This window comes from Bos indicus x Bos taurus, chromosome 14 (genome assembly GCF_003369695.1).
Source record: "Bos indicus x Bos taurus breed Angus x Brahman F1 hybrid chromosome 14, Bos_hybrid_MaternalHap_v2.0, whole genome shotgun sequence".
Classification (NCBI taxonomy): Eukaryota; Metazoa; Chordata; class Mammalia; order Artiodactyla; family Bovidae; genus Bos; species Bos indicus x Bos taurus.
In genome coordinates this window covers 32,885,148-32,909,255 of record NC_040089.1, presented here as the reverse complement: position 1 = coordinate 32,909,255, position 24,108 = coordinate 32,885,148, and the positions used below count along the sequence as shown (strand labels likewise).

At 39.9% G+C, this 24,108-nt stretch overlaps 1 protein-coding gene across 5 annotated transcripts in view; it reads right to left on the bottom strand.

Moving 5' to 3' along the window:
• The window catches only part of C14H8orf34 (chromosome 14 C8orf34 homolog), a 366,056-nt gene that overhangs the window by 130,316 nt on the left and 211,632 nt on the right, over nucleotides 1-24,108 (bottom strand). For 4 of the 5 annotated variants that reach the window (XM_027561138.1, XM_027561139.1, XM_027561134.1 and 1 more), the window contains one exon: nucleotides 12,832-12,967. In XM_027561138.1, the coding sequence (XP_027416939.1) occupies nucleotides 12,832-12,967 (136 nt within the window). The remainder of the gene's footprint in view (nucleotides 1-12,831; nucleotides 12,968-24,108) is intronic. The other variant, XM_027561136.1, reaches the window with a different exon arrangement.

Sequence of the window (24,108 nt, the reverse complement as noted above, 5' to 3'; positions counted from 1 at the left end):
ATTAAATGAATTAATATACATAAAGTGCTTAGAAAAATACCTGATATGGAATACACTCAGTAAAAATTAGCTATTATTCCTAATTTTAATAACTAATGTGCCTCATGTACTTTCCATTAATTTATTCAACTATTCAATAATTATGCATTCCAAGCACTGTTCTTGGTGTTGGAATTATGGCAGTGAACAAAAGAGACCAGATTCCTAACCTCACGCAGGAGGAGACAAAGGGAGCAAGTCCTGAAATAAATAAATAGTAAGTAATGAAACCTCGGGGCTTCCTGGTGGCTCAGCTGTAAAGAAACCACTTGCAATGAAGGAGACACAGGAGACAGGTTTAATCCCTGGGTTGGGAAGGTTCCCTGCAGGAAGGTATGGCAACCCACTACAGTATTCTTGCCAGGAAAATCCCATAGACAGAGGAGCCTGGCAGGCGATAGTCCATAGGGTGCAAAGAGCTGGACATGACAGCAGGGACTGAGCACAATGAAACTTTTGAGAAAGAAGTCAGGTAAGGAGAGAGAGATGAAGTTAGAATAAGAAAAGGCTTCAGTGATGAGGTGACATTTGAAATGAAGGAAGCCAGGCAAAGGTCAATGATCAGGGGAAATAGGAAGTGTCAAAGAAGAGCAAGATGGGAAAGCACTTACTTGACCTGTTAGAGAAAGAACCAGTGGAGAGGGACTTCCCTGGTGGTCCAGTGGTTAAGAATTCGCCTTCCAATGCAGGGGGTGTGGTTCAATCCCTGGTCAGGGAACTAAGATCCCACATGCTGTGGGGCAACTAAGCCAGCGTGCTGCAACTTGAGAAGCCTGCACACCACAACTCCTTAGTCCATGCACTGCAACTAGAGAAGCTCGTGCGCCAAAATGAAGACCCAGCAGAAATTAAAAAAAAAAAAAAAGCAAGTGGAGCGAGAAGCCAGAAAGCACTGGCACCCTGTGGACAGTTAAGAAGGAATCAGTGCTTCTGGTAAATGTAGGAAGGAGGACTCGGATGAAATATGTTATCACCCAGCTGCCTTTACGCAACAATGAAGGGAAGAGGCAGATGGAGCAAAGGTGTGTGTGTGCTCAGTCAGGGTAGCTGTGGAGAAAGGAATGTTTTACTCTTTCCTGCCTGTTTCTGTGAAAGCAGAAGAACTCTGAGTAGAGAGTCAAACAATTATCTCATAAATTCCTTTTAGGAAAAGCAATAACATGAGGTGATTGGATCTAAAAGACAATCTTCCCTCTCCCCCCAAATAGATACTTTCCTAAAATTTCAAAGGAAGTGGGCACACTCACTCTGCATATTGCCTATGCACACAATTAACAGTTGCCACTCTTATTTCCACCTGTATTTTACACCAAAATTGATCTAAGACATACCATAAATATCTCTATATTAACTCACTTGAACGAGTGGACTATTCATTACACAAATGCGAATTTCATCTTGACAATGACTTTTCTCCCAACCTTGTGACATCGCTAAATTGAGCCCACGTTTTCTTGGCTGAATCTCTGGCAGCAGAGAATTAACTTTTACAACACAGGCTGTTCCCTGAGTGTCACTTTATTGGATGATGTTTTTATAGGTATTCTCTCTATTGCAAAAACATGTGGGATAGTCCAAGATCTATATCAGAAATTCTCTAATTCTAAAATGGCATGATTTAAAATGTGAATTGGACCCCATCATATCATGCTTTTATGACCAGTGGGCATTGAGAATCATCTTGAAATATGACTTCCCCAGGCTGCAGCCACTCTGCCACCAGCATGTCCTCTCGTGGATGCAGCAGGACATGCCATCCTGTGGATTCTCTGGTGCTTTCTCAGAAATGGAACAGGGCACTTTAACTCATTCAAGCCACAAGAAGGAAGGGGCCTCTGATTAATTGTGTTACAAATGAATGGCAGATTATTAACAAATGATAATGTGATACCTTATTTCAGTTGAGTAAAAAAGCCTAAACAGTCTGGGTACTCATTTAAAACTATAACTACCTGCTCTGGGCAAGGTACTTATAAGGCTACTGAAACCAAAGTACATTCATTTTATACAAAGTAGTCCTAATTCTCTGATTTCAGAAGCTTACACCAGGGATCCCTTAACATTGAGGCACTGATATCAAGATGATATAGAATAAGAACTCTGCTCCTCACGTTCAGACACAATACTGAATGGCAACCGGAGGAGAGATTCAGAGTACCCTTGTCACATCAAGAAGATAAGTAAATTTTAAGGAAATCTTTAGTGGTTTTTTTTGTTTTTGTTTTTTATAATGGTAAAACCTCCTAACTTACTGAAATCCAATGAAAAGCGTTTTGATTCTGTTGTTTTGGAAAAAAATGAATGTGGGTGGGAGGGGAGACATGGGGTGGGAGGGGAAAGATGGGGTCAGTCAACATGCCATGCCTGCTCATGAGGACAAAACTGCAGGTAACAGGTGAATAAAATCAACAAACTGTATAAAGACAATTGAAATATGTAATCCCCAGGCCATCCAGCAAGAAGTAGCCAACTTTCAGACTTCATGACCAATTCAAACAAACAAAAAAAATTCTGCCTTTAATCTTGGTGCCAACCATCTCTCCTTTATTAAACAAACAGACAATTCGGTGGGAATGATGCCTCAGATTTGGAACATATTCCCTGTAGACTGTTGGAGTTCTGAACTGGATTCGAAATGAATCCATCCATACAATATCAATCAATAGAATCAATATTTTGCTGCCTTTTCCTCTAGAAGGGGCTTCCCTGGTGGCTCAGGTGGTAAAGAATCTACCTGCAATGTGGGAAACCCAGGTTCCATCTCTGGATCAGGACGATCCCCTGGAGAAGGGAATAGCTATCCACTCCAGTATTCCTTCCTGGGAAATTCCATGGACAGAGGAGCCTGGCAAGCTACAGCCCATGTGTTCAACAAAGAGTTAGACACAATTGAGAGATGAACACTTTCCCTCTAAAAGAGGAGAGAAAGTCAATATGTAACAATTAGTGAGAAATTGAACAGGGGAAGATGTAAAAAATGAAACAGAAGGCCAAAAGATGTACAACATTCTCAGATACCAATATCTAGGGATGTCTATGTGTTTTATATAAAACGGCCTAGACAGTTGGCCCTCCAGCAATATTGATGGGTTTCACATCCCAGGATCCCGAGGGACAATTTTGGTTTGTTTTTTAGTCACTAAGTCATGTCCAACTCTTTGTGACCCCATGGACTGTAACCTGCCAGGTTCCTCTGACCATGGGATTTCCCAGGCAAGAATACTGGAGTGGGTTGCTGTTTCCTAACTGCTTTCAGTTTAGAAGCAACGAGAGAACTTTAGAGGGAAGGAAGGAAATATGAGCTGTGTGTGGAGAAGAAAGTATGTCTGAATGTGTCTGTAGGTTGTAGGGAAGGAACGAGTTCTTTCATGCACCTGAGGTCGGCTCACTTTGGAAGAGAGAACGTGGGTAAGATGGGAGATAATCACAGAATCTTAATGGGGAAAAGAGACAAGCCTGGTTTGGTTGGGGCTTAGGAAATAAGAGAAATAAAATACGTGAAAACAAACATATATGCATGTCCTCAGGGTGTTTCTCTCCTACCCACCTTCTACCCTTATCAGCAAAAGTCAGAAGAAGATACCACTTTTCAGGACTCCTAACTCCTAAGCTTTTTGCCATGCTGATTTATTACCAGAAGAATCTAGAGTCACACTATATGAATTCTTACATTGTAAAAGAAGAAAACTACTTAAGATGGAAATTGGATCTAGGAAAGCAAAGGGACCAGGCTGAAAGACAGACTGGGCGTTCAAAGCAAAAGGAAATTGTCCCCAAGGTAGCTGTTGATGGCAACTCAAGTGTTTGTTGGATCCAAGACTGGAATCTGTCATTAGGCTTACCAGTGACACAACATTAGTGGAAAGGAAATCATACAGGCTTTTAACCTCAAGTTAGAAAATGGAAGGTGGGAAATGGCACTGAGTATCAGAATGACTTACAGAGCCGTGTACTATAGCTGGAAGAATATTGAATTTTGATTCAGAAGTCTTGGGTTTATGTCCACCAAAGACATTTCTTGGCTGTGTGTAGAAGTTATTTAAACTTTCTTGGTCAAGTTTCAACCATCTGTGCAGTTGGTGTAAAAATTAGGAGGACTGGTTTTAAAATGAAGTAATATTTGCTAGAGTACTTAATATAATTTTAAGCTCTCTATGAATCAAATATGAACTTGAATGAATCAAATATCTTATTAATTTTATTTTGTTGGGATGGTCATGCTATCATTCTGTCTGCACTGAATCTCTTTCTCTTGATAAATGCTTCTCCTCAACTTTTCATGATTCTGGTGGAATTTCCAATCAAGGGGTGTCTCTTCCCCTAACATAGGAGTGAGCTTATGACCAAAGGTAAAGCAGGTATCTCATCAACCCTACTCTGTGCCTGATCTCTTGTAGCAAATACTTGGGGATATGCTAGCAGAGTCTTTCTAAACATTATCAAATGAACTCTGGGTGAGAAAAAGGCCCAAGCTTTAAGGATATTTATAATCCTGGAGCACCCAGGTGCCAGGGCCATTCTTACCCACATGGAGTGGTCCAATAGAAAGTTGAATCTGGAGGTAAAAATAGAGATGTTGATGGAGAGAAAGAAAGTTGAGTCTAGAGATAGTGATGGAGAGACACAAGCGGACAAAAAGGGAGGCAGAAAGAGAGGAAGAAAGAGATTCTGGTTGATACTTCTTCTCCAATCTTTCATTCACTCAAGTATTCAGTGGCTATTTCATGTGGGTCACAAGTTATTTAACGTACTGAGGATATATCCGTGATCCAAGACAGCCTTGGTTCCAGCTCCCATACAGTTAATATTTTAATGAGAATGAAGGAATGATAAACAATTTACGTAAGAAATTCAAGTTAAGCAGATTATGATAGATGGTAAGCCAAGCATGCCTGGAGAGGTAAAGAGCTATGAGGTGTGAGGTCATTTCTGATACATGTACAATGTAGCCTACTGACCCCAATGCTGATGACAGTCGCAAAGCCTTTTCTGGAAAGACATGACAAATCTTTCACTTCTCTCATACTGCTGCTAAAAGAGAATGCAAGTGAAGTGAAAGTCGCTCATTCATGTCTGACTCTGCGACCCCATGGACTATACAGTCCATGGAATTCTGCAGGCCAGAATACTGGAGTGAGTAGACTTCCCCTTCTGCAGAGGATCTTCCTAACCCAGGGACTGAACTCAGGTCTCCCACATTGCAGGTGGATTCTTTACCAGCTAAGCCACAAGGGAAGCCCGAAAGAGAATGCAAAGTTTTATTCTATTAACTATTAGTTCTGTTGCTGAGAGAGAGATTTTGACTACATATGTCTAATAGGCAACCTAAATTTAACATGCAAATATCTCTGATTCCTCATCAAGCTTCTCCCTATCTTTTTTATTTCACCAAATAGTACATTTTAGAACTTCCCTGGTGGTCCAGTGCTTTAGAATCTGCCTTGTAATGTGGGGGACACAGGTTTGACCACTGGTTGGGGAACTAAGATCCCACATGCCATGGGGCAACTAAGCCTGAGAGGGGCAACTACTGAGCTCAGGTCCCACAACTAGAGAGAAACCCACACGTCGCAACAAAAGATCCCAAGTGATGCAATTAAGATCCCAGGGGCTGCAACTAATACCCAATGTAGCCAAAGATAAAATAAATAAAACTTTTAAAAAATCACAATGGAATAATACTTTATTCTCAATAGGATGACTAATATTTGAAAGCAAAACAATGAAAAGAAAGAGTAACAAAGGTTGATGAGGATGTTGAAAATTTGGAACTCTCATACATTAATGGTGGGATTGTGAAATGGTACAACCACTTCAGAAATCAGTTTGGTAGTTCCTTAAAAGTAAATACAAAATTAACATATGACCCAATAATTGTACTCCTAGATATATACTCAAGAGAAATGACAAAACATGTTCACACTAAAACTTGCACTGAAATATTCCTAGCAGCATAGTTCTTAAGTCTAAAAAGCAGAAACAACCCAAATGCCCATCAAATGATAAAAGAACAAGAATGAAGTGCTGGTCCGTCTCCTTCAGCTGGTTCAGGCATCCTTTTCAGGGATATATTGGGTAAAGGAGGCATAGGAGATCAACAGCAACAAAAAATACTTTATTTGTTCCTGGATTTTCTAATTTGTCCTGCTGCTGCTGCTGCTAAGTCGCTTCAGTCATGTCGGACTCTGTGTGGCCCCACCAGACTCTCCCATCCCTGGGATTCTCCAGGCAAGAACAGTGGAGTGGGTTGCCATTTCCTTCTGCAATGCATGAAAGTGAAAAGTGAAAGTGAAGTCGCTCAGTCGTGTCCGACTCTTAGCGACCCCATGGACTGCAGCCTGCCACGCTCCCCCGTCCGTGGGATTTAGTTACATCTTCTTGTACATGCTGTCCTATTGTGCCTATTAGTGTGGGAAAGCCAGTCCATGGGTACCACTGAGCACCCCACTGCAAACTTAGGACTCTTCTCCCACCTTGAAATTGACAATATTGACTTTCTCAGACAATATGCTATTTCCATTCCCTAATGCTAAGATGCTTATTCTCTGGGTATGTATGTGTGCGCTCAGTCATGTCTGACTCATTGCAACCCTATAGACTGTAGCCTGTCAGGTACCTCTGGGTCCATGGGATTTCCCAGGCAAGAATACTGGAGTTTCCATTTCCTACTCCAGAGGACCTTCCCAACCCAGGGATCGAACCTGTGTCTCTTGCATCTCCTGAATTGGCAGGCGGATTCTTTACTACTTGCCACCTGGAAAGCCCATTCTGTGGGTGGATTTCCCCAAAAGGACTCTTCTATAAATCACAGATAATATGTTTAAGACCCAGAAAGTCTATAAAGGAAAAAGAGGTTACTCTGATTGAAGATCACAGGAGTCCTGACAAACTCTTTGGAGATGCCAATAAAATAATCTCAGGCATTCTGGTACGAACTGGAAAATCAGCCTACTAGTACTGACTGTGGGATTTGCAAACAATTTTTTGGCTCTCATTCAAGGCTGCTGTTACTTAGCAAAGATGACTAAAAGACCATCTTTCCCTGCCTCTCTCAGGCTATCCATTTCCTTCTAGTGTCTCTTACATCACAGTCTTAGAAAGGGTTTATAGAAGGGATGGATAGATAGAGAGAGAATATAAGTATGTAGACTGGTACTTTCACAGAGAGAGGAAATATGAGGAAAACGATGAGAAAAAGTCTCTGTAATTCAAATACTTTTATGCATTTTGTTCAAAATCAACCAAAAATTACCCATAATATTCTATTCCCTAAACCCTCATAATGTTTCCCTAGATCTTGACCTTGATGCTTGTTTTTTCTCAGTATATAACATGACTTCCCCGCATTTCAAAAGCATATTTAACTTCTTCTGAAATGTATAAAAATATTTTTATCTTGTAACACTTTTTTTCCCCAGAGTAGACTCAATGCTTGAAACTGAGCTAGCCACTCCAGTCTGCTATAACTGGAAATGGGAAATGACCACTTCCAAGTTATAGGTGGGAAACTGAGGTTTAGAGAGGGTAAGTGATTTCTCAGAGTTGTCCAGTGGAGTGGGCAAGCTGAGATTCCAACCTTCGTCTCTACCGCTCTAAAGCCCAGCTCTTTTTCACATAAGAAGAAGTAGTCTTTTAGAGTAAGTGTGGACTTCCTCGGTGGTCCAGTGGTTAAGAGTCCACCTGCCAATGCAGAAGACATGGTTCAACCCCTGGTCTGGGAAGATTCCGCATGTCACGAAGCACATAAACCTGTGCTCCAAAACTGCTAAAGCCTGTTTACCTAGAGCCTGTGCTCTACAGCAAGAGAAGCCACCACAAGGAGAAGCCCTCACACCATAACTAAAGAGTAGCCCCCCTACCCCTTGCTTGCTGCAACAAGAGAAAGTCCACACAGAGCAACAAAGACCCAATGCAACCAAAAGTTGATTAATTAATTAAACAGAGTAGGTGTGTACTTACGCAGCCCAAGGCCCTCCCTCTCTTATGAATCACAAAACCACTACTAAAAAGAGTAGAGATGGAGAGGATATTGTATCAATTTATAAACAAAAGAACTATGAAGTTAAAGTGTTTAAAACTGAGATAAAGTGGTCTCCAGTTTCTGGCTGATATGTGTTGGCCTCATTTCTTCCTTCATGCAGAATGAACCATGGAAGTCATATTTCAATCTCTCCAAGGGTATGGACTTTCCCCACACTAAAGGCCCCCAAATCAATCATGTCTGGCATAACAGAGCCATTTTACGATGCTTTATTTTTTCTAGAGAACTATCACTGTCTGACATTTTGGGTTGCACTTATTTTTTCCAAGTCTGTTTCCAGCCAGAATATAAGTTCCTAGTGATCAGCAGTGTTAATTTTTCTTTCCAGAGTTTATCCCAGTACTTGACACAGAGAGAGTCTTCCATAAATTCATTTTGGTTCAAATGAACCATTTCTGTTACTTAAAACATGCACTATATTCATCACTCAAACCAAACCTTTTAATCTAGGTGTAGGAAGTCAATTTTATGGAAATTTTTGTAACTGTAAACAATGATAGTAGTCCCTTTTGTCCTTATCCATTTTCCTTTAGGTCAGTTTGGCTCACTTTTTCCCAGTGGGAACTTACTGAAAATAAACCTTATAAAAGAGGTTGGGAGGAAAAAGGGAAAAAAAATGCATAGCAAAGTGAAACAGAATATAACATATCACTAATGATGTCAGCTTTCTTAACTAGTAAATCCTAAAATAGTTAGTTTGAAATAGCTCATATTTATAAGCAATCATTTATCTTTTCTTCAGCATCCTATCACCAGCAATCATTGGCTTTTGCTTTATCAAGTCAATATAGGAATAAACTCGTTATTGTAATGTCACGATGTACAGAAGAAATGGTGAACAATTTTTGGCACAATGATGTGAAGCAAATCAGTGAAAAATCAGCAGGCTATCTGGAAACAAATTTCTCCTAAGGTTCTCAGGCTGCGGTTTCTGCGCCAGCGTCACTGTATGTTCTCTATAATCCAATTTCTTTTTAAATGGCTTTCCGTTCCTTTTTTGTGCTCTATTGATGTTAGGCATGAATGAATGCAAACACTTGCACCATCAAAAACAAACAGCACCCTACCACCCGGAATGCCCTGGCAGGAGTCCACAAAAACAAGATTTAACTCCTCAGAATGGCAGTTGGTAGACAGAATTAATGGGTGGTCTTTCCAGAAAAATGGCTTATAAACTTCAGTGAAATAGTAATTTGCTGCCTTGGTATCAGCATTTGTTTGCTTGTTATTGATATCTTAACTGTTACCCTAAAAAGAAAATTCAGGGTATTTAATAAAGAAATTTAATTTGAAACTCACAATTCTCCAAACCACTGTTTTTTAAAACCACACGAGTTTTGCTGATAATTACAGACAATGTGCATTATTGACCTACTGACATTTTACTTTTTGGTTGATATGACTCAGTGTGACTCCAAGGCAACAAATTAAACTTATTTTGCCCATGCCATTCAAGGCTTTGCTGTACGAGTAGAATTTTCTAAAAGTCAAACCAAGACACTCAATGAATATATCAAAAAATCTAACTTGTAATGCAAAAAAAAAAAAAAAAAATTAGCAGTTATAAGGACACTGCTATATTATATTATACATAGAAAATTCTTTATTTACTTAAAATTGTTTTGTAATGGTTTCTTTTCCTTATGATCTGAGGGGAAAACAGACATTTTGGGTTAGAATCTCAATATATCTTGGTGATCAGACATCTTTTAACTGTGCATTTTTCTACTTGCCAGCTGATGTCATCTGTTTGTTTAAACCATACAAATTGCAGCAATGTCCACATCAGATTAAGGTCACCAAGAGCTAAGGGAATAACATTACCCTGGAATAATTTTCCAGCTTGAAAACATAAGCTTTCTTCCATCTGCACTTTTCTAACAATGTATGAAATATTTATGAAAAAAGTTATAATTTTATTTCTTGTGACCATGCTAATCAATACATTTTTTTTACATTCTTGATAGTTTAGCCACTTCATTGCACATAAAACTTTACAGAGCAACTTAACGTGGGCTGAACTCCTCTTTTTCTTTTTTTTTAAATTTTATTTTATTTTATTTTATTTTTTTAATTTTTTATTCCTTTATTTCTCATGTGTTCCCCATCCTGAACCCTCCTCCCTCCTCCCTCCCCATACCATCCCTCTGGGTCGTCCCCGTGCACCAGCCCCAAGCATCCAGCATCGTGCATTGAACCTGGACTGGCATCTCGTTTCATACATGACATTTCACATGTTTCAATGCCATTCTCCCAAATCTTCCCACCCTCTCCCTCTCCCACAGAGTCCATAAGCCTGTTCTATACATCAGTGTCTCTTTTGCTGCCTCGTATACAGGGTTATCGTTACCATCTTTCTAAATTCCATATATATGCGTTAGTATACTGTATTGGTGTTTTTCCTTCTGGCTTACTTCACTCTGTATAATAGGCTCCAGTTTCATCCACCTCATTAGAACTGATTCAAATGTATTCTTTTTAATGGCTGAGTATCTGATCTCTTGAAAATCAGAAGTCCTACCAGTGATCGCATATACATTATATCCATCAACTGTTCCCAGAGCAATGTATTAGTTTCAGGACAGATCATGTCTTCTAATCAGGTTCTGAATAAGAAGGGCTCTGTGGCCTTTGGCTGTATGCCCTCAATTTGATAAGAGTAATAATGTTCTGGACATATCTTATGCAAACTTCCTTCTAGATACTGTGACCCCATATGTAGCTCAAAAGCAGTGCAGTATTTGAAACAGAGATTGAGGAAAATGACGATTTTAAGAGTACACTCCACCTCTTTACACTAACTTGCTCACTGATGGGTTCTTTGCAGAAGCTCTGACCATCCCTTGAATCTCAATGACTCTTGGGTGTCTTGGGGCTACAGCACTATTTCAAGAAAACAACACATCCTTTAAGCTTTTAACCTTCCAGTTCTACCTGAAAAAAAATATTCCTTGACCATGAAACTCTGAGAAACAAACAAACACAAAAACACAACCACCCTACACTGTCTTATTGTCCCCAATGATGAGCTATAGTTTTCTCCCTAGTCTGTAAGAAGCCTAAGGCAGAAAATTCCTTCATGTCAGGAAAATGAGGCTCTTTTTTCTTCAGTGCCTGAGTACTTTAATGTGGGCCTTTCTAAAAGAGGGGGGGCGGAACTCAAAACATTTTCAACTGCTTCAGCATTTACATGGGAATTATCTCAGCGCACCGGAGAAAAAGAAGAGAAACTTCTTATTCCTTGAGAATCCTTCACTGTGATCACTTGGTTGGCTGTCTATGCATACAGGACCCTATCCAGCTCTCTCAATCAGGTCTCCTGTATTGCAGGCAGATTCTTTACCATGTGAGCCACCAGGGAAGCCCTTAGAGATTAGGAGTTCATCTTAACGCAGGTAGTTTATAATTTATAATCTAGCTTATCATTGGAAAGCTGAATGTGAATAATTTAGGGCTATGTAATGGGTTTGGTCCTTTCCCAATTCAAACCTTCAGTACTTTAGTAAAACATGTATTTTTCATGGGATTTCCTTTCCAAAAAAAACTCCTCATATCCCAATCTTCTACAAATAATATGAAGGACCAAAGACCAAGAACCAAGCACCAACCCCTCCCAGTCAACCTGTAAATGGACAAACATACTATAAAGTTCTTTTTAATTGCCAAATGACTCTTCCACACACAGGATGCCTAAATATCATCACATAAATATTTGTAGTTTTCTTCATACCCCTAATCAAAAAAATCAATCCACCCAAATATTACTTGTCTGAAGCAATGTTTCCCATGGTGTTTTCATTTTATTGTGGCATGTCTCTTAATGATGTCAAATAATATCCTCTGATTTTTCTATTTATTTTTATTCTATCTCTTTTTATTTTTCTAAGCCCATGACAACTACAATTAAACTTCCCGAGGGGTAAAGGCAAGGAAAAGCTACAAAAATCTGATTTGATTTTCCTACACTTCCCCCTGCTCCCTATTTCCAAGCCACTAATCCCCTCTCAAACTGTACAATAGAACAGCTAGACTTAAAGCAAAGGAGATAAAACTGGCCAGCCAGGGCATTGTTCTTGCTAATCTGCACCATTTACATAAGGGTTAGAAGACTTGTTTTATCATTTAAACAGGCTTAAAAGCCTCTTTGCAAATGAGATTTAGTTCCTACAAAAGAGTGAATTCTAGCTATTTGGTGAGCTTCTGCTAGACCAGCACTGGGAGCTGACTCGGCAGTTAACTTAAGCTACTTCTTTGGCCACATACACTATATGCAAAGATTGCTTCCAGCTGCCAAAACTGAAAAGCATCAAGCTGATTAAATTCTTTCCAGGAGGTGAACAAGATGAGGAACAGGTTAAGAGGCCAGTAAGGTCCGATCTTAAACTGTACCTGGGCAAACGGTCCTTTATGCAGGTGCCTTAGAAGTGGCTTTGAACTTCTAGAGTCCCTTGAATCTTCTTTTGAAAAGGAACAGAAAGGCAGACAGCAAATGAAATTCAGAGGCAGAAAGTCTTAGAATAGTCTCCAACTGTGAAGTAAAGACAATCTAAACTCTTTGATTCATTGTTGGTCTGCGTGGCATTGGGCATGAGGATAAACTGTACAACTAACTCTCTTGTTAACTCAGCACAAAAGATAACCAGGAGGAAAAGATTCTCTTAACACAGAGGAGTACACCCTTTGCATCAAAATCTTAGATTTAAAAAATCAAGATCATGTTTATACATAGATACACCTATAATCTGTTTTACCTGGCACACCTTGAACAGATGTTCAATGTGACTTTGGCCTGAGGTTCAGCAGAGTAAGTAGCTCGACCTTGGTTAAATTTGCTCCCAGAAGGTGTCAGGGTAGTTACTCCCTCCATTCTTAAATCATCAAGATCCTCTGTAACAACATAAACAATTGCAGATACAAAATTAACTCTAATGGAATTAAGATGAAAAGTCCATGTTTTCAGATACCTGCCAGTAGATTAAGAAAAATGTTATATTTCCACTTTGCAAAATCTTACTTCATTACCTTTCAAATCATTTCTAGATGTAGCTGGAGAAAATTATAAGGGAAAAGGGTGAGAGATCAATCTGTTTGGATAATGAATGGGTAGACCACATATAGAACATGGATCCACAACTTCTCCTGTAAACATCCACAGAAGTCAACAATAATCATCTCTACAGCAATTGGCCCTAAATGGTCAAGACTTGGTCAGTGACTGCCAGCTTCCAACTAGGAACAATCCACAAGCATATGCATGCTCAGTTGATCAGTTGTGTTCAGCTCTTTGCGACCCCATGTACTGTAGCCCACCAGGTTTCTCTGTTCATGGGATTTTACAAGCAAGAATCTTCCTGCATCTCCTGCATTGGCAGTTGGATTCTTTTAGCACTGAGCCACCTGGGAAGCACAAGAACAATCCAGAGAAAGACAAATATGCTCCCAAACCAATTACATCAGATCATTCACTTCTAATTTGCCTGTCTTGAGCTTCCTCATCCAACAAACTCCAATCAGAATATACCTGATGCCTTCTCTTTTTTACCCTAAATCTTTCCTTTTTATCTTCACCTGGGCAGGACAAGAATACACCTGGATAGTCACACCCGAGGTGTTCACTGAAACCTTCTATTTCATCCAGGCCCTCAATCAACATTTAAAAGGTCTACATTTCTCTTGTAATTTAGATCTAACCAAATTTGTACATGATCGACTTTATACACAGTATAAGGAACCTTGTAGAAAGGACTCGATTTACTTGCTCTGAGCCTTAGCAAAAGAGGGACATAAAGTTTCAAAAGATAGGTCATAATTTTGCGAAAACATAATCCATGACTGAAGTTATATAAGAAGGGAAATCACTCTTTTCTGATAAGGCTGTAGACAATCCAAACATCTGAACTTTCACAAAACAACTGAGAGAATTTCTAGGTTAATTGTGTTGAAAACATGACAGCATACCCATAATGAAGTTACTCACACTAGGTCTGGTGTTATCAAACTGAGATTTAATTTAATTACAGTTTAAGCTCTCCCAAAAATGGAATCCTAAACAGTCAGAGTTTCTTCATTTCCAAGGCAAACCATTCAATATCACGGTAATCCAAGTCTATGCCCCAACCAGTAACACTGAAGAAGCTGAACGGTGCTATGAAGACCTACAAGACCTTCTAGAATTAACACCCAAAAAAGATGTCCTTTTCATTATAGGGGACTGGAATGCAAAAGTAGGAAGTCAAGAAACACCTGGAGTAACAGGCAAATTTGGCCTTGCAGTACAGAATGAAGCAGGGCAAAGGCTAATGGAGTTCTGCCAAGAGAATGCACTGGACATAGCAAACACCCTCTTCCAACAACACAAGACTCTACACATGGACCTCACCAGATGGCCAACACCGAAGTCAGATTGATTCTATTCTTTGCAGCCAAAGATGGAGAAGCTCTATATAGTCAGCAAAAACAAGACCAGGAGCTGACTGTGCTCAGATCATGAACTCCTTATTGCCAAATTCAGACTTAAATTGAAGAAAGTAGGGAAAACCACTAGACCATTCAGGTATGACCTAGATCAAATCCTTAACAATTATACAGTGGAAGTGAGAAACAGATTTAAGGGACTAGATCTAATAGACAGAGTGCCTCATGAACTATGGATGGAGGTTCGTGACATTGTACAGGAGACAGGGATCAAGACCATCCCCAAGAAAAAGAAATGCAAAAGGGAAAAATGGCTGTTTGAGGAGGCCTTACAAATAGCTGTGAAAATAAGAGAAGCGAAAAGCAAAAGAGAGAAGGAAAGATATACCCATTTGAATGCAGAGTTTCAAAGAATAGCAAGGAGAAAGCAGAAAGCCGTCCTCAGTGACGAGTGCAAAGAAATAGACAAAAACAATAGAATGGGAAAGACTAGAGATCTCTTCAAGAAAATTAGAGATACCAAGGAACATTTCATGCAAAGATGGGCTCAATAAAGGACAGAAATGGTATGGACCTAACAGAAGCAGAAGATATTAAAAAAAGGCGGTAAGAATACACAGAAGAACTGTACAAAAAAGATCTTCACAACCCAGATAATCATGATGGTATGATCACTCACCTACAGCCAGAATCCTGGAATGTGAAGTCAAGTGGCCTTAGGAAGCATCACTACGAACAAAGCTAGTGGAGGTGATGGAATTCCAGTTGAGCTGTTTCAAATCCTAAAAGATGATGCTGTGAAAGTGCTGCACTCAATATGCCAGCAAATTTGGAAAACTCAGTAGTGCCTACAGGACTGGAAAAGGTCAGTTTTCATTCCAATCCCTAAGAAAGGCAATGCCAAAGAATGCTCAAACTACCACACAATTGCACTCATCTCACATGCTAGCAAAGTAATGCTCAAAATTCTTCAAGCCAGCTTCAACAATACGTGAACCGTGAACTCCCAGATGTTCAAGCTGGTTTTGGAAAAGGCAGAGGAACAAGATATCAAATTGCCAACATTCTCTGTATCATCAAAATAGTAAGAGTCCCAGAAAAACATCTATTTCTGCTTTATTGACTATGCCAAAGCCTTTGACTGTGTGGATCACAATAAACTGTGGACAATCCTGAAAGAGATGGGAATACCAGACCACCTGATCTGCCTCTTGAGAAATCTGTATGGAGGTCAGGAAGCAACAGTTAGAACTGGATACGGAACAACAGACTGGTTCCAAATAGGAAAAGGAGTACTTCAAGGCTGTATATTGTCACCTTGCTTATTTAACTTATATGCAGAGTCATCATGAGAAATGCTGGGCTGGATGAAGCACAAGCAGGAATCAAGAATGCTGGGAGAAATATCAATAACCTCAGATATGCAGATGACACTACCCTTATGGCAGAAAGTGAAGAAGAATTAAAGAGCCTCTTGATGAAAGTGAAAGAGGAGAGTGAAAAGGTTGGCTTAAAGCTCAACATTCAGAAAACAAAGATCATGGCTCCGGTCCCGTCACTTCATGGCAAATAGATGGAGAAACAGTGGAAACAGTGGCTGACTTTATTTTGGGGGGGCTCCAAAATCACTGCAGATGGTGACTGCAGCCATGAAATTAAAAGACGCTTCCTCCTTGGAAGGTAAGTTATGAACAACCTAGATAGCATATTCAACCAGTCCAACCAGTCCATCCTAAAGGAAATCAGTCCTGAATGTTCATTGGAAGGACTGATGTTGAAGCTGAAACTCCAATACTCTGGCCATGTCATGCAAAGAGCTGACTCATTAGAAAAGACCCTGATGCTGGGAAAGATTGAAGGCAAGAGGAGAAGGGGACGACAGAGGATGAGATGGCTGGATGGCATCACCAACTCAATGGACATGATCTGAGTAAACTCCAGGATTTGGTGATGGACAGGGCGGCTTGGCGTGCTGCAGTTCATGGGGTCACGAAGAGTTGGATATGACTGAATGACTGAAGTGAACTGAACTGAAACAGTCAGGAATCACCTGGTCAGCACCAGTGAGTTAATGTCTGAGAGACCTCTGCTGTCCCCTAAAGGAAACTGCCTTCACCACAACATATCTGCTTTTTGCTAGTATAGCTTCCTCTATCCACTTCCTTCTGTCCATAAAAGTCTTTCATTAACAACCGAATATTGCAAACAAGTGTCAAATGGCTCAGTCAGTAAAGAGTCTGCCTGCAGTGTAGGAGACCCCAGTTCATTCCCTGGGTCAGGAAGATTCTCTGGAGAAGGAAATGGCAAACCACTCCAACATTCTTGCCTGGGAAATCCTAGGGGCAGAGGAGTCTGGTGGGCCATGGTCCATGTGGTTGCAAGAGTTGGACACAACTTAGTGACTAAACCTACCCACCTACCTAAGTCATAAACAGACTTTCTGTCATTTGAAGAGGGTTAGTTAACAGACTCCCTCTATAGGCACTTCCAACTAAAATCCTTTGGTTCAGAAGTCTTGGGTTTATGTCCTCCAAACCTAAGTGGACATTTTGTCTACTTGAATGTGAGCAATCTAGCCATGTCTTTAGAGTTTCAACATAACTTCATGGGAGTCAAAAAACTCATCACCTTGACCTGGTCATAAAGGCATAGTCCCCTCGTTGTAGGGCAATAAGCACTGCTTCAAAACTCAGTGCTTCTGCTAAACTAGTCATAAGTGCCACTCTTCTTCTCATGGTTCCTCATGTGGCACAGATTTTACTACTGCCTGAGAACACACAACATTTTTTAGTTAGGCGATCAGCCCCTGATGAGATTCTGTTAGTTTTTTCCCCTTCAAGCTACTATTCATCATTGAGACACTGTGCCTGTCCACCTTCTTGTCCCTACCAAGGGAAGGGAAACTTCACATTTTCTTAGCTCACTTAGGAACTTGTTATACCTCATTCAGTGTTTTTAAAACTCTGACCTAATATTATTTGTTGACAAATCATATCTCAAAACTTGAACCTGGAGTAGAACATGCTAACACCCACTGAAGCTTGCCTTTATAATACAGTCCTCCACCTGAGGGAAAAATCAGCCCCAAGGGCAAAACCATAGCACTTCCTTGACCTTGTCAACTGGTCAAAGACCACAGTGGTGGCTCAGATGGTAAAGAATCCTCCTGCAATGCAAGAGATCCAGGTTCAATCCCTAGGTCAGGAAGATCCCTTGGAGAAGGGAATGGCTACCCACTCCAGTTTTCTTGCCTGGAGAATTCCACAGACAAATGAGCCTGGCAGATTGCAAAGAGCTGGACATGACTGAGGGACTAACACAGATACATATTGGGCATGATTTAAAAACAAACAAACCAAAAAACTATTACTTTGGGTTGCTTTGGAAGCCAAGAGTCAGTTCTGCTGGAACCTCCATCAAAAATGGACAACATATTTAACATACTTTTAGGTGGACTCCTAGTTCATACTGAGGTAGCTGCTGTAAAAGTTGAGGCTTATGAAAAAAGAAATGACATGGAAGCTAAAAGAAATACTCCAGCAGATCATTTTGCTATATAAGCAGTCTTTTCTCCTTTTTCTCATCTTAAAACTAATTATTAATTAATTTATTTGGCTGCACTGGGTCTCAGTTGTGGCATGAGGGATCCTTTTTTTTTTTTTTTTTTTTGTGGCTTCTGAACTCTTAGTTGCGGTATGTGCGCTCTAGGTACCTGAATCAGAGATTGAACCTGAGTGCCCCGCATTGGGACTGCAGAGTCTTAGCCATTGGACCACCGAGGAAGTCCCAAACAAGTAGCCTTAACCAAGGTTTGGATCCAATTAAAACTCTTAAAGGGCGAATTCTTAAAGAAATTCAAAGTAACCATTATAAAATATCAATATTTAGCCTCTGAACTTCACTCAGATCATCTCTGGTCCTCCCAACGCAGATAGCTGGAGGCACTAGGTGGTTTCAAGTGGACATTTGCTAAATTTCTCCATGAAACAACTCATCATGGTACAGACAAGCTGGTTACTATCATAAATCAACATGGCTGGGGAAACTTTTAAAAGATGGCTAAGGTAATTTTTTAAGTCATGTGGATTTGTCAACAGCATAATTCTAGAAAAAACTGTAAATGTGGGAAATGGTCAAGGACCAAAGCTTCAAAGCCCTTGAATACATGTATACCTGTGGTGGATTCATTTTGATATTTGGCAAAACTAATACAATTATGTAAAGTTTAAAAATAAAATAAAATTATAAAAAAAAAACCCTCAACATTCAGAAAACTAAAAAAAAAAAAAAACCTCATAATGTTTGTACCTTCTACTTTCCATGAGATCTGAATACACTTTAGTTATTAAATGTCTATATAATTTCAGGATGAGTTTAAACATCTCTTTGCCAAAAAGCTATAATCTTTACAGTTGCTAAAGAGCTGGTCTATTTTGTATTTCTAATATTGTGAATATAAACTTTTATATCAAGTGATGATTGTGAGAGCTGGACTGTAAAGAAGGCAGAGAGCCAAATAATTGATGCGTTAGAACTATGGTGCTGGATAAGACTCCAGAAATTCCCTTGGACAGCAAGGAGATCAAACCAGTCAACCTTAAGGGAAATCAACCCTGAATACTTGTTGGAAGGACTGATGCTGAAGTTGAAGCTCTGTATTTTGGTCATCTGATGTGAACAGCTGACTCACTGAAAAATTCCCTAATGTGCTGGGTAAGACTGATGGCAGAAGGCGAAGAGGGCATCAGTGGATGAGAGGGCTGGATGGCATCACCTATGCAATGAACATGAACTTGGGCAAACTCTGGGAGATGGTGAGGGAAAGACAGGCAGGCATGCTACAGTTCATGAGGTTGCAAAGAGTCGGGCATGACTGGGTGACTGAACAACAGCAACAATCAAGTGACCAAGGTATACACTTCACAAGAAATATTACTTAAACAGAAAAACCTCTATAAGGTATTAACCTTTACTCAGAAACCATACTGCGCTTATCATCTACAAACTTCTGAATGGTGAAAAGAACCAATGACATCTGGAAATAAAATTAACAAATTTTCAGAAACCCTTGAGCTCCCTTGGTCAAAGAAACTCCCACCTACCCTTAGGCCAATATGGTTCACTCCCTAGAGTGTTCAGTCATGTCATGCCCTACTCTTTGTGACCCCATGGACTGTAGCCTGCTAGGCTCCTCTGTCCATGGGATTTTCCAGGCAAGAATACTGGAGTGGCGTGCCACTTCCTACTCCAGGAGATCTTCCTGATTCAGGGATTGAGTCTGAGTCTCTTGCATCTCCTACATTGGCAGGCAGATTCTTTACCACTAGGGCCAGCTGGGAAGCTCCCACCCACTCTGGACACATGGTTTATTTCCCTGTGAACTGGTAACTGGAAGGCCCAAGGGTTTCAGTATCTTACCTATGATACTTTGCCCTGATGCATGTAGACATTGCAAAGTGTTGCAAGAGACTAATGTACTAAGCCCAGTTCTATCACAAACAGGTTAAAGTTGCATTTAAACAACCTCTTCATGACATTCAACTATAAGATTTCATCTGTCAGAGAGACATCAGAGAAAAGTTGCTCTTGAACCTCACTGGAAGGGATTCTATCAAATACTGTTAACAACAAATACGGAAGTTAAGCTCCCCTGAAGCAAATTCCTGGGCTCACATTTTATGACTAAAGAAACAATTTAGAACCAAAAATTTGAAGCCTTCTCTAATAGGGAACCTCAAAATGAAGATTCTCAGAGATTCTCCTGAAACAGCTGATTTTCAAAGTATATAGACCAATGACCCAAAGCTCTCAGAATGACCTGATGACCTCAGATCATGGACAGCTTCTGCACAAGATATTGCATCAAAACCTTTGTTTAATTACTATTTTGTTTTCCATCTGCTTACCTAAAATCAATCTTCTTGTAATTTCTATAAATTCCTGGTCATCACTCACCCTTAATGGCCCTTCTTCTTTTATTCCCTTCATACTAAAATTGTTAGAGCATAATTCTTATACCAATCTCAGATTTCCTGAACAGCAGCCTTCAAACTTACTGATTGCTGGATATGCTATTCCTCACCAGATGCCTGTGATACAAACCAGGGATAATTCCAGTCTCAACAAATGAGATAAAAGAGAATTACAGTCAATGGCATTTCACTTGAACCTATGTGGACAAATGGCCCAAAACAAATCAGCTCATGACTGTTTATGTTGCTCTCTTATAGAAAGAGAACAAATTATCACAGTCTAGTGGGTAGAGCTCAGGTAATCCTAAATTTGAATTTAGAATTTCCTAAAAGCACAAGCCTTGGAAGAAAAGTTACGACCAACCTAGACAGCATATTAAAAAGCAGAGACATTACTTTGCCAACAAAGGTCCATCTAGTCAAGGCTATAGTTTTTCCAGCAGTCATGTATGGATGTGAGAGTCAGACTATAAAGAAAGCTGAGCACCGAAGAATTAATGCTTTTGAACTGTGGTGTTGGAGAAGACTCTTGAGAGTCTCTTGGACTGCAAGGAGATCCAACTAGTCCATCCTAAAGATCAGTCCTGAATATTCATTGGAAGGACTGATGCTGAAGCTGAAACTGCAATACTTTGGCCACCTGATACAAAGAACTGACTCATTAGAAAAGACCCTGATGCTGGGAAAGATTGAAGGCGGGAGGAGAAGAGGACGACAGAGGATGAGATGGTTGGATGGCATCACCGACTCAATGGACACGAGTTTGAGTAAACTCCAGGAGTTGGTGATGGACAGAGAGGCCTGGCGTGCTGCAGTTTATGGGGTTGCAAAGAGTCGGACACAACTGAGCGACTGAACTGAACTGAAAAGGCCGAGGCAATTACTTACTGTGTGGAATAGACTAATGGAGATACAAATGTGTAAAGGAGCTAATGCAAGGTCTTGGTTTCAATTTTATGCCAGGAATAACTTCTTTTTTCCTGGATAGCCATGTTTTCCTATCAGATACTGCTTCCTCTGTAACCAGGAAGGCTAGTTTTACTTGTCTCAAACCAGTAGATCGTGCACTTTAGCAACAGTATTCCAAAACTTTTCTGTGCACAGATATTTAATTCTATAAATCATCTAACCAGGAAATTATAATTCAGATGGGAGCTCCAAAACAAAGTTCCCCTTGATTATTCAGGCACTTTACCTGGGGGAATTACTGATTCATTGTTTACACAAACAATCAAAGCAGTGCTTCCAAAAACAGGGATCACATAAACAAAAGGTTATACGACACAGATCATTTTAATTCCGGCGGACGTTATAAATAGCTCAGTCAGTAAAGAATATGCCTGCAATTTGGGAGACCCAGGTTTGCTTCCTGGGTCAGGAAGATTCTCTGGAGAAGAGAATGGCAATCCACTCCACTATTCTTGCCTGGAGAATCCCATGGACAGAGAAGCCTGGTGGGCTACAGACCATGGAATTGCAAAGAGTCAGACTCAACTGAGCAGTTAACACACACACACACACACACTACACGGATTATAGATCAGTCTCAATTCCTTGGCAAGAGGCAAGAATAGAGACGGACAATCTCTGTCACTGAATTCTATCCAGAGTCCGAGATGCTTTTATGCAGCCACTCTCTCATGAGATGCTCACCGTGATAATACAATATTGAAAAGATTGACTATGGAAACAAGGGAACATCATGAAGCAGTAAAGACTTGGATCTTGAGTCTTGGCTTTTGGCCAACTTCTTGCAAGGGAGAGAATGACTAAAAGAGGGGACTGAGAGAATGAACACAGAAAAAGACAATGAAAGATCATATACGACCTCAGAACACTGACCCACCACCCCTGGTGGAAACAATCAGTGAAGCCAAATCACAAGCTCTGAAGCAGTTGGCCTCAAACATTCAGGACTTGGTTAATAGAGGCCAGATTACAGCTTTTTGCCCAACTGAGAACCAAGCAGAGAAAACCAAATATGCTCCCCAAGCTAAATGCATGTTTCCATAAATGGCAACCTTTAAATATCTAAAGGTTTGTCCTTCAGAAGAGATATTAGAGTTCCCAAAGTCAGTATATGGAGGAGAGACTTTAGCCAACTAGAAATTTCTTTGAAGCAACCAGTAATACTTTTTTCATCAAGGAATCTTACAATTCTTAAGGTAACAGTAATAAAGAAAGATTATGTGAAAATAACCTGATGAGAATTTTTTTAAAATACTTGTTTTATTTTGATACTCTGAAATCAAACTATGTAGTGACTGTTAATGTCTACTTAAGAAATTAGATAACTAATAATGTAATGTGATCAGCTCTATCTCAGAAAAAAAAATAAATGTTTTATATTTATATTTATGGAAAACACATGAAAAATCAACTAACTGAAGATAAAAACAAATCCACAAAACTGCCAGTAATTATCCATCAGCACTTGGCATTATTTCATTTTAATCATGTAGATTAGCTTCAGCTTTCTAACTGAAAGCTGAAAGATAAAGGAATTATTAGGAAGTTGAATAATCAGGTGAGTAAAAGTATACAAGCCAGACCAGGTGGTAAAGGAGTCTTCAGAGGGGTATAAGAACATGAAAAAGCAGAAATTTGAAGGGACATCGTCCTTTAGGGAAAGTTATGCAGCCATATGACCATAACCTGAGATGCACAGGGACAGGAGAAGGTAATACTGAAAAAGAGGTCAGTCTCAGACGATGAAACGAGACAGATTCATCAAATCTATGTTTTATAGAGATAATTGTGGCTGTATTTCCTGAAACAAACAATTTCCTAAATTTATAAAATTGCTTTCCTGATAACTCAAGATAGGAATTAAGTCTTTCTTCTTTACTATAAGCTCACTTTCTTAAAAGTGTGTCTAGTACAGGGTGAGCATTCACTGATATTTACTGACTACTAGACTTTTTTTCTTTTTTCTGCAAATGACAGTCCTGAGCACCCCTGAGACATCACTCAAAGCACCAGTCTCAAGAGAAGATTTTTGTATAATTCGACAAACTTGGTTAATTGACTATTTGACAAATTGATCCTTATGTGGAATTGGCTTTTGGAAAATTGGATTTTGAAGGAATACATCTGTTGCACTTGCCCACAGCCATGTGGCTAAGTGAAAACTGGAAATAAGGAGACGAGGCAGGAAGAAGCCTACATCCTTCATGGTGTGTGTATTAGCTGCTGAGGGCCCGGGGCAAAGAAGTAGCAAGAGAGAGAAATGTATCACAAAGTAATTTCAGAGAAAGATTTGAGAGATTGTAGTGAATGATTACACATCCTTGCAGGTTTCTCCATATTACCACTTTTAGGGAATATAGGAAGAGATCGTATCTTTGGTTTCACACTTGCTGAGATGGAGTTATCGTCAAGACATCTGTATGGATGTTTGGTAGGCAGTTAGAAGGGCAAGTCTGGAGCTATGGAGTGTGGAAAGAAGCTACAGACCATATGGCTGAGAAACTTGATAGAATTATCAACACAGCAAGTTGAAATCAAGCAGTGATACTTCTTATGTCTAACTTTCCTTACAAGTGAAATGTGTGCATGATATCAACGTTAGATTTTAAAAGAAGGTAAAAGGAGAAGGCGGTGGCAGAGGATGAGATGGTTAGATAACATCACCAACTCAAT